General features: G+C 37.7%; 2 protein-coding genes across 3 annotated transcripts in view; both read left to right on the top strand.

Moving 5' to 3' along the window:
• Window positions 1-1,190: 1,190 nt before the first annotated feature.
• LOC117935213 (C-type mannose receptor 2-like) lies at window positions 1,191-4,239 on the top strand. Its single transcript, XM_034857352.1, has 5 exons — window positions 1,191-1,310; window positions 1,795-1,835; window positions 2,363-2,743; window positions 3,086-3,421; window positions 3,896-4,239. The coding sequence occupies exons 2-5, from the start codon at window positions 1,802-1,804 to the stop codon at window positions 4,237-4,239; spliced, it is 1,095 nt and encodes a 364-aa protein (XP_034713243.1). The 5' UTR covers window positions 1,191-1,310; window positions 1,795-1,801.
• A 4,513-nt stretch (window positions 4,240-8,752) lies between these two features.
• Window positions 8,753-11,324, top strand: part of LOC117934984 (protein mono-ADP-ribosyltransferase PARP14-like) — a 10,509-nt gene continuing 7,937 nt past the window's right edge. Inside the window, exons 1-3 of one of the 2 annotated variants that reach the window (XM_034857032.1) lie at window positions 8,753-9,090; window positions 10,460-10,623; window positions 10,944-11,279. In XM_034857032.1, the coding sequence (XP_034712923.1) occupies window positions 8,916-9,090; window positions 10,460-10,623; window positions 10,944-11,279 (675 nt within the window). In that variant the 5' untranslated portion in view covers window positions 8,753-8,915. Of the gene's footprint in view, window positions 9,091-10,459; window positions 10,624-10,940; window positions 11,280-11,324 lie in introns of both variants that reach the window. The other variant, XM_034857031.1, reaches the window with a different exon arrangement.

Raw genomic sequence — 11,324 nt, 5'->3', positions numbered from 1 at the left:
CACAGAGGGGTCTTCTTTTTTCTTTTGTGTTTATTTTCAACCAAAATCCTACTTACCCTAACCAAGCCTTAACCATTGAGTTGTCACATCATTGAACTGACTTGTATGGCACGAACAAATGATCAGATCATCAGATAGAAAATGGGTTGTCCTAAAGGACAGTAACAAGTGACATATTTTGGTTTCAATATTCTGAACAAACTGAAAATGCTGCTTGTTACATAAACTGGTCCCTTCCTGTTTTTTTATTTAACAAGGAAAGACCAATTAGACACTGGCTGTTTGGATCAGAAAATATAAATGCTTTTAAATGCGTGTGCAAGAAAATTAAGTATATGTAATTCATGAATTTAACTATACCATCCTCCTCCCCTCTGCTCCCATTCAAAATAGTTTTGTAGACTTAGATGATGGGTGCCTTCTTCAGCTGCTTCTTTGTGGGTGGTTTCTGCAATTTAGGCTTTTTGTTAGGTGTTGCTCTCCAAAGTATCTGTTTGCTTTATGTCCTCTCTCTTGTTCCACTTTACCTGCTTTTTCACATGGTGTACTGCATTATTCCAACAGATGGCACCAGACTGACCCGAGCAGAGAGTCCAGTCATTTGACCTCAACAGACAAACATTTTCATTGGTCTTTTTTTTTTTTAAAGACCTTTCTTAAAAAATGTACAATACAACTTAGGCTACAGTACATGTTCATAGAAGAAGAAAACAACCATGTGAATACTGTGCACAATATGTGCTTTAAGTGCATAAAGTCCAAGAACTTTCACAGGGTGCTGTTTTCCTGCTCATGGAACGTCTGAGAGCCAATCTGAGAGTGGTCTTGATGTTGCTCTGTGGACTTATGTAGATGCTTCTCTGTGGAGGAAATATACTGTCATCAAGAGGAAAGAACAGACACAGGTGAGACATATGAGCATTTTTCCATGAAAATGAACTAGTGACATGCTCGCTTCATTCCCCAACACCCTTTCATAACAACAGAACAAAAAAAACATCTAACTGGATTTGGTCATTCAGACTCCTGTTATTTGGGGCAAGAAACAATGGGACAATCATTCAAAAGGACTTTGTAGTAAAAAATGCAAACACGGCATAATGACAAAATATGTTGATCTCTCTATCTGTCTATTCGTCCACCCATCCTAATAAATTACATGGACTTCCTCTTGTCAGGTAAATTTCAGGTAATAAAAATTATATTTTCATATTCAAATGCTGACGTTAAGATGGCTGTTAAAAGAGCACATAATATGTCAATGAACGCAGTCTTCATCAACACATCAAGGAGAGAAGAAATCACCAGATGTAAGTTGTCATTTGAGATTTTTGTGTATGTCTGCGTTCTGTATTTCTTCTTCATGCAGTACATCTAAACAGTATTACTAAAAAAGTAGATGACAATATACTTACTTCTCTTTCACAAAGAGAGAGCACAATTATAGGTGCAATCACATGTAATACCTCTAGAATAAAATCGACCTTTGTGAAGCTTTTTTGCAGACATGATTTCAAAAAGTGCCTTTTGAGTGAATTCAAATATTCAGGTTTGATTACATAATCATCTCTATCTCACTTACAAAACCTCTGAATGCCATTATTGTGAGTTCTGGTGTGATTATAAGTTGCATATTTGCCACTATCCTTTTTTACTCGTCTTTTTAGACCACTGCCGGAACATTCCTACTATAATCAGGGCATGTATTGTAGTTTAGTCCATTCAGTTGAGGCAAGCTGTCAAAATCATTGTGTTTGATATACTGCACACTAAAATATGACTTTCCTCTAACAGAGCGAAGATGCAGGGGAGTCTGTTTCTGTCCATTCTGATGGGTGAGTGGTAATTCTATCAGATCTACAGCATTGCTACTGCAGCCTTAAAAGAATTACATATATATTTAATATGGATTCAGATAACACTTGGACATACTCTTATAATCAAAAGCACTTCTATGTGTAGCAGTGCAAGTATTGTAAACACTTGCAGATGAGCACATAAAGAAATACAACATGGATTGTTGTTAGTTTTAACCAAAAGTAGAAAAAAAACGTTGGAAGGTGAGTGTTTTGAAAAGTATGAAATCTGAAATTTTCCTCAAAGGGATTACTTTTAAATACATTTCTCAAATGTTTTGAAGCTTTGGCCTTGTTTGAATATTAACTCTCTCTCTCTCTCTCTCTCTCTCTCTTTCTCTCTCTCTCTCTCTCTCTCTCTCTCTCTACTAAACAGTATACATGGATATATATACACATACATATGACAGAAAATAAGGAAAAGTCTGTACTAAGTCTGCGTTGTATTGCCTACTTGTGATTTTATGCTGTCAGCTCCATCACTGCAGTATATCCTCTGGTTTTAGGTCAGTGTTCATTCTTCACTTGTCACCTCTATGAGTACCACTTTATTAAAGAGCCTATGACCTGGAGTGATGCCCAGAAGTATTGTAGAGAGGAGTATACAGACCTGGCCACAGTGTCTAACATGTCAGACACGAAAAGACTCTGCAACTCTGCAAGGAATAAAGACAAAGCCTGGATTGGGCTGGTCAACCTACCAGGTGCCAACAGGAAGTGGCGCTGGTCTATGTCAGGGGTGGAGTTCAATGAAACAGAAGCAAAAGAGAAATGGGAAGATGAGATATGGAATGACCATCCCGATGAGAACTGTGGGTTTGTGAGGAAGAATCTCAAATGGGGAAACAAATCTTGTAAAGACAAAGGTCCTTTCATCTGCTACGATGGTGAGTTGATGTAATACCCCCTGCATCGGAATTCAGCTTTTGATCATATACAAATTGTTTTCATACACCAAACTATTAAACAGGATAAAATGTTGACCTGCTTGTGACACAACTGAGGAAATGTTGGTATATCACCAAAGTCATTAGGATTTACAGTGTAGGGACCAGGAATGTTTGTATATATTTCCATGTTGATCCATCCAATTGTTTTGATATTTCAGTCTGGGGCAATGTGGTGGACCCACAGACATTGTCATCCAGGGAGCCATGCCTAAAAATATGTGTTCAAAGGACATACATGTACAGTAAAAGGTGATTCAAGTGTGTCTGTTTATTTCACAGAGAGCGATCCATTCCATTTTATAGTATATTGGTGGAGTGAGTGGCAAGAAGCCCAAACCTACTGTCGGGACAAACACACAGACCTGGTCAGTGGGCTGAACCAGTTAGAAGATGAAGAACTGAGAAAAAAGATAACGTCTGAATGGAATGGGATGTACATGGGCCTGTTCAGAGACTCCTGGAGTTGGTCCGACAACAGTAGTTTCTCTTTTAGACACTGGGATCAACACTTCATACAGTCAGACAATGGGAAATGTGCTGTGACCATGCTGGATGAAAAAGGCAGATGGGAGGCTGAAGACTGTGATGACGAAAAACCCTTCTTCTGCTATGAAGGTGAATATTTTAAAGATAACACAACATCTAGTTTGCTGAAACCAGTCTGAAGATCCACCTGCATTTGTTTTGTTTATAAAGGTTTCTTTCAGTGGTGAGCTCTTTTTTTCAAAAATCACAATATCTTTTTTGTTTATTTTTTTTAAAAGTTCATCTCATATATTTGGATGCAGGGATAAATGTCCATCTTCTTTTTTCTCAACTCCCCTTTATGTTGGAGAGCCTGTGTCAGGCTACCGGGATGGAGTAGAAATAAAATATGTATTAATATTTAACTCGCCGAGAGACACACCACAACACTGAACATGAAATATGCTGTAAATTAAGATTAGATTTCTCAAATTACAAAACAATACATTAAATCCAAATTTGAAGCATATACAAAGCGTTACAATGCTGCTGCTGATGATGAATTCTAATGTTTCAAATGTTATTTAAACTGTCCTGTGTTTGTCTCCACTTCTTCCTTGATAGATAAAGTGATCCTGATCAATCAGAACAAGACCTGGGTGGACGCCTTATATTACTGCAGGGAGCACCACCGGGACCTGGTCTCCATCACCAACCTGGACCAGCAGAGATGGGTCCAAGAGAAACCCAAGAAGGCCAACAGTCCCTACGTCTGGCTGGGACTGCGCTACACCTGCACCCTGGATTTCTGGTTCTGGGTCAGTGACGAGGTGGTCTCCTATGAGAACTGGGACTCACAGAAGACAAATGTTGATTGTGACATGTCTGGAGCCATGGACAGAGGAGGAAAACATACGTGGTTCAATAAGAATGACAATGAGAAGTTTAATTTCATCTGTTCTAAGTAAAAACCCTCTACTCACAGCTAGCATTTTCATTATTTACTCACTTGGTTTGCAGTGGGGTGACGTTGACACTGTGCGTCTGCTAGGTTTGTTAAGTGGTATTCTGGGAAATGTAGGAATCACAACCTAAGGATGCGAGTGATGAAATCACAAACAGACTCTCTAACAGCAGATTTGAAATTGAGGGTGTGATCCTGTGACGGTCCTGTCTCCTGATTTTGAGTCAGCTGAACTATCACTATTTGTTATTTCCTTTGGTTATGTTTTTTTCTCTTAAAGTGTGATTTTTTTTTTTGAGGTGGTGTTTTTTCTTTATCAAAAAGAAATTTGAGTTTTCACCTATATTCAAGGCAGAAAAGGGAATAATTACACTACTTTAGTTTGATTTTGGTTTGATTTTTGAGGTTTGATTTTGTTTTGGGTATTCGAAATGGATTTTTTTCTTCTTTTTATCAAGTTCGGCTGAATATTTGGTCATTGTTATATTATGTAAAATCTGTGCATCAAATTTTGGGGGGATTTTTGGGAGTTTTATGTAAACAATTATTTGCTTTCTCTGAAGCTGAATAAATTAAAGATATATCCTCTTTTTCATTCAAGTGCTTATTTTAGCCCAAATCCTATTTTCCCTACACCTAACCAAGCCTTGTTTAGTAATCATTTTACACTTAGATGAGTGGCTCTATGGCTAAATGACAGCGGACTGACCACATCGGGGAGTCCACACTTTTGACCTCTGACAACACAGCCAACCATTTTCATTGGTCTTTTAAAGTAGTCCTGCACACGGAAAGTTGTCTGTTCCTGTATATAACAGAGGCTGCATGATCAGTGCTCTTTAACATTATGTTGTGTTCTGTACAAACGGATGAATTTAGACTTGAACTTGTTTTTTATGATGATTTTTTGCTGAAGAGAAAGAAAAGCTTGCACTGCAAGCAAAGTTTTCTGGCAGTGTTTGCTTGTGGCAAGAGTCTTCTGTTCAGCTCAAATTGACCAAATAAGCCACAGCCAATCACACTGGGAGAAGATCATTGTCCGCGGTGCGGATTAGTTTTTCTACCCAGTTTGCAGAGTATCAGCGATTTGTACTTCACAACTTTGTAACCAGTTGTATCCATTTTGTCAAAACAAGAATAAATTGCTCTTTGTGTCAAGTGTCATGCAGCTAATGGTGAGTACATGTTTGCTACAATTGTTGTTGTTTTAAGATTTAAAAGAGATTTTACTGGTTTATCAAGTATATGTGAAACATATATAGTGTGTGATACAAAAAAAGTGTGTTTACTTTACTTTCTTAATGTTACATTGATGTAATATTGCCATTAAAAGAGTAAGAATGAAAATAGTGTGTGTGTGTGTGTGTGTGTGTGTGTGTGTGTGTGTGTGTGTGTGTGTGTGTGTGTGTGTAATTAACAATAGTGTTTGCATTTAAAACACAGCTCTGTAGGCTTGTATTGATGCCTCTTTATGAAGGAAATATAGACCTAGAGCATCAAGGGTTTTCTACTTAAATTAATTTATGGAAGTGCTACGCTCGCTTTATCCCCCAAATAAAATACAGTACAGATGTTTCCCACTGCACAAAAGAAACTGTGGTCACGGTCTATCTTTCCTTTTTTTTGTTCTCTAGGTGTTATATATAGGCTATCAATCGATCGTTGTGGTTGTGGTTTTTTTTCTCCCTGGTTTTGTGTTCCCCCTGAGTGTCTGTATGTTCTGTTTCCTGTTTTATTTTGAAGTCTGGTTTATTTGTCTTGTCCTGTCTTTAGTTTTACTTTCTGTGTCTTCCCGCTCTTGTGATTACCTGATGTTTTCCACCTGCTTCCCTTGCCTCTTGTTACCTCATCACCGTGTGTATTTAATGTCTGGGCTTCTCTTGTCTCTTGTCAGGTCGTTCTGGTCCGTCTGCCTGTATGCATCTCGTCCTGCTGTGTGTTCCCATTCCTGCGACCTGTTTCTCTGTGAGTCTTCCCTGCCTTTGCTTCTTGTTTTTGCCTCGCCTTTTCCCCCCGGAACCTCATTGAATTTTTGTAATTTTGCACTTGTATTTGGGATTTTTGTTTCACTGTTGGACAATACATTTCTGGACATTAACTACATTGTGCTTGCCTGCCTCTTCCTGCGATTTGGTCCTCATTCCCCTGTTACACATCACACCTACCTACTTTAAGTTTCAAAAACATGAGGGAAACATGCAATACTTAACTTGCAGTAACAATGTCAACATATTCTGAGCCATTCAAACTTTAAGTTTGAGTACTTTGGATTGAAGTATGCTACAAATACATTGAACAGCCCACATTTACATGTGAATGGAATTCTATTTCACTGGTAAATAATGGGATTGTGTACAGTGCCTGGAGTGTGAATTATGAGTTATCATATGAATTATGAGTTATCATATGAATTATGATTATCCTAGTTTTGATGTGTCAGACCCTCCTTCAAAGACCGCTGAAGAAGTACTCCACATACTATTCTGGGATGGGAGGAAAACGTGCTATGGTTTATTGGCATAAACCATAGCCACGGTACGATGTTATTGCGATTTACTGTATTACCACGGAAAATATCGCAATACGACTATACTTTATTTTTTCCTACCGTATATGCATCTCCATCAGGAGAGAGTGAAGCGCCTGAGAGGAAGATGTAAGTTATGATTCTTATGTGTCATTTAGATGTATCATTTATAGTGTGTGCGTGCAGAGGTGAGACTGATTAAATAATAATTAATGAAAAAAGTTAGGTTTTGTATTAGCATTTCTTAATTTTTAATCTTTTTCATACAATGATCAGTATGATTTACAGAAGATGGACACATTATCAAGAACACCTGACATTGTGTTGCAAACAAACGCTAACAATAATGTTTCGATGTTCTGGATCTAGTGGGCTTGTTGTTGCCCAGGGTTCTCAGGTTCATGATTTAGTTTTTTAGGGGATGGAAAAGAATATTCCTCCTTTCTTTTGTAAAAAGTCAAACGTTTCCATTGCTGCATTACTGAGGTGTTATTCTGATACAACTTGTCTCACTTCTCCCATGATACTAAATGTAATTATAGTAGTTACTCCACTAATAATACAGAAGCTAATTCAAGTTTTTTTGCTGCGCTTGTAGAAGGAACAATGAACATTTTGATTTTGTGTCATTCTCGGTGTAAGAACCCATAGCTTCATTGGGTTTTACCCACTCCTGAAACCTACGGTGTGTCTTTCATTGCAGTAAAATACAGTGACTATATGAAAATAAACTGTAAGAACAAAGGTTATGACCATCAGAATATATCTTCACACAGGAACAAGGTGATCGGATGGTTCTATTATACAATACAGCACAGGTGATCTTGTTTGTTTGGCCCAACCTAATGCATAGTTGTGTTTCATTCAAATAAAATATTTTCATATGCAAAACCAAAATTCAGTGTGAGTCATTGTTAGTGCTGGTCTGATCATAGTTTGCTTATTTGCCATAAAACATTATTCTGCTTCCTTAACTGAAGGTAGTGCAGATTGTGTTATTCATAAAGTATATTTTCAAATGTATGAGCTATTGGCTCAATCACTAAACTATTCTCTCAGAAAGCAGCCTCCTGTTGGCTGGGAGCAGGGTTGGTCTGCCCATGCTGGTGTAATGAATGGGTTAATATTCTCCAAACCCATTCCTCATAACTTTCAGAAAAGTTTTCTAAGATTATGGTAATGAGTGCTTCAAAGAAACCCCATTGAAAATATTAGAAACTTTACTGCCCATTTTTCTTGTCTTGTTGTTTGAACACTTTTACTGTATTGCTATTCAACAGTTTACCAAATATAATTAAATGAAATTTGCATATAACTTAATTCTAATATTTAATAAACAAGGGTCTGTTTGGCATTTGTTTGTACATGGGCAAAATAATCTGATTGTAGCTTACTCTCCTCTGTCACACAACACAGTGGGGACACTTTGACCGAATGGAAGTTTGAATCATTTAATTATGCTTCTATAGGATTCGGAACTAAACTATTTCAACTAAAAATAATACATTATGTATCTCAACTCCACATATTTAATCTTTGAGTAGAAAGAAGAAAATGCTCCATATGATTCCATGAAATGATGCTTGTTGGCCAGTCCATTTCAACTTTTTTTCTTTTCATGGTATTATGTAAATGACCTGTCATAACTGGTATGGACTTCTTCTTCTTGTGATCAATAGTGGCGTCAGAGATATGAAACACCTATTTAAATATTCAAATGCCGGCAGTAAAGTGACCATATGTAGCGCGTGTGTTGTATTGAGAGCGTATATAGAGTAAAATTAATATAGTGAATTTATCTTTTTTTTTATTTACCAGACTCTTGCATTGTGTTTTGTTTCATTTTCTATCGTTTAATAACAGTGGACACAATAACTAACACCTGACAATGTATTACAATAAGCTTTAGAGCAGCTTTAGTTTTTGATTTTTGAAGTAGGAGGTTACCGAGAAAGTCACGGATGTTGTTTTTTTTTTTGAACGTCTTTCATGAATACTTAAGCCCAGAGGGCGCACCTGAGCCGGCACTAGACGTTAAGACCACCGGCATGTCAGGGTTGGGCCGGTGCTTATTCACTCTTACTTTATCAGGCTTACAGTAGCCTATATATTTTTAGTAGGCCTATTAGTATTAAGTCTATAGTGTTAACAGTATGGAGGAGCCTTACAAGCATACTGTTTTCTTCGAGTGCCCCGGTCTGGACAAAGAGCAACGGAAGAGATTAGAAAACTACTTCCATATTTGCCGCAAATCAGGTGGTGGAGACTGCGGCTCGATAAAAACCATAAATGATAAACTGTACAGCATCGCCTTTAAAGAGCGAGAAGGTAAGATGGGATTATAAAATGTAAATGTCTGTTTAATTGCAGTAAATTGTTGTCCTTGTGAAAGTGAAAGTGAAAGTATGCATGCACTAAAATATAAACATGTTGATTTGATTTTTAGTTTTTATATCTACTATATAGCTACGCTATAAGAACCAAAGTGTACTGCTTGCAGAGCCACATCCAAACATTTTGACTGTTGATGTTACTTTTTCATGAAGCCAATTTCACTGCGTAAGATTTAAAAATAGGCTATATTTTAGTTTCACTTTCGTACTGAGTTTAGACTGCTCCTCAAGTAGAACAAGCTTATTCTGACTCGGCATATTTTATATTTGTCAACTTTATGATATCCGATGCTGTGAGAGGTTTTATAAAACAAAAGGAATCTACAACAAAAGTTTCATTCCAATCACTGCAGCACTAGTTGGCCTGATAAGTTCACCTCCACTGGAGAGAGAGGGTGTGGCAGTCATACTGTAACAGCTGCGTAAATCTGCACACACGTAGGATAGATTACGACACACAGGGCCCTGGCCATATACATGTAAAATGCAAAACACCACTACAAAGCAACTACATTGTTTACCGTCGTTTGTGCCTTTTTGTAGTTATTTTACATTTCTTTATGGTAGTTAGTGTCATTTTGCTTCTTTTTAGTGGTTACTATGCATGTCTTTTTATTTTTTTTCTGTCCATTTGTAGGCCTTTTGTATCTAAAGTAGTAATTTTTGCATCTTTTTGTGGTTGTTTTGTCTGTCTGTCCTGATTTTGCTACTCTGATGCCATTTAAAATCTGTTGTAGCTATTTTGCATCTCTTAATTGTTTAGCATTTCATTGTCATTTTGTGTCTCTGATCAACTTGTAGTTGGTTTGTGCCTCTTTTGTAGTCATTTTGTGTCTTAGTGTAGACATTTAGCATTATTCTGTGGTCGTTTTGCATCTCTCAGGTCATTTTGCATCACTTCGATTAACAACTTTTTGTAGTTGTTTTGTTCATCTCTGTGGTTCTGTTTAAATTAAATACAGCACGCTATACAGAACAGATTTCCCAGGGGCCTCTGACCCCTTGGGTCTGTGGGCCTATTCCTGATAGGACCATTCAGTAATCTATATATTCATCCTATCCATTTAAAAAAAAAAAAAAAACAGCAGAGTTAAGCACAAAAACGTTAAAGTCACTAATTAGTCAGTTCTTCGCGCACACAGTCAGGAAAGAATTCAATATTCAACATTTATCACACTATATTTATTTAAATAAGTACAGAATCAGGGAGAGAGGGTGGCAGATAGAAGGGCAACACAACTGAAAACTAGTTCTGAAAGTCAAAAGGCCTAATAAGAAATGGCTTTGATTCTGTCTCGTCTCAGCTCAGCAAAGAGTCTTGCAGAGATCTGAACATGTGTTGGAGATTGCTGGTGTTCCTCTGGTGCTGACTGTGCGAGGCAGCCCAGAACCTGCCCCCCACTCTCCCATCACTACCTTGACTACAAGCAAGTCAGTTAGCCCAAATCTGGACTCCACTTCATCCCAGGTCAGTTTCTTCCAAAGTTGTGTCACAAAGTGAGTGGTGCACACTACACTTCACAGAAGAATGTTATTTCAATTGGTTATAGAAACAAAACTACAGTAACCATTTCTGTTCTAAAGGCATCACAAGACACTTATTGAGTTCGCTTCAAAACAATTGAACATGATTTTGTATTAAAATACTTTAGGGTTAGTTAAGCAGTAGCAATGTCAGCACTTAAAGTGTAATGTCTTAACTCTGTTATGATTTGAACATCAATACATCTTTAAAACTGTTGTCATGTACTGCAAACTTGATACGGTGTACTGTATATCTTTCAGCAGAGACAACAGTCCAGGCTTACTTCAAGCCTGCCACGTGGTGAAGAATGTGAACTACAAGTTGATGCTTACCTTCTACGTTACTTTAAGGAATGTCCCAAGGCTGGGGAGAAACTAGAGAAAGAAATAGCCTCTGTGGCCTGTTCTGTTCAGCTTTACCCAGAGGAGGAAAGGGTTTCAGTCAGGCGTTTAGCTCAATCTGGTGCTGCAGGTGATGATAAAAACTGGAAAACAGAGGTAGCCAAATTATTTGATGGCTACCTGTGCCACTATGAGACAGACTCTTACAAAATTAAAGCTTTGCTTGAGTCCTGCAGCTCTCCTCAGAGCACAGATGAGGTGAAGGTGTACAGCGAGGTTGGGATGGCTGTTGTTGTCGGGGAG

Source organism: Etheostoma cragini, chromosome 19 (assembly GCF_013103735.1).
Source record: "Etheostoma cragini isolate CJK2018 chromosome 19, CSU_Ecrag_1.0, whole genome shotgun sequence".
Classification (NCBI taxonomy): domain Eukaryota; kingdom Metazoa; phylum Chordata; class Actinopteri; order Perciformes; family Percidae; genus Etheostoma; species Etheostoma cragini.
Note: the sequence above shows the minus strand (reverse complement) of the source record. Positions and strands in the feature narration are given on the sequence as shown.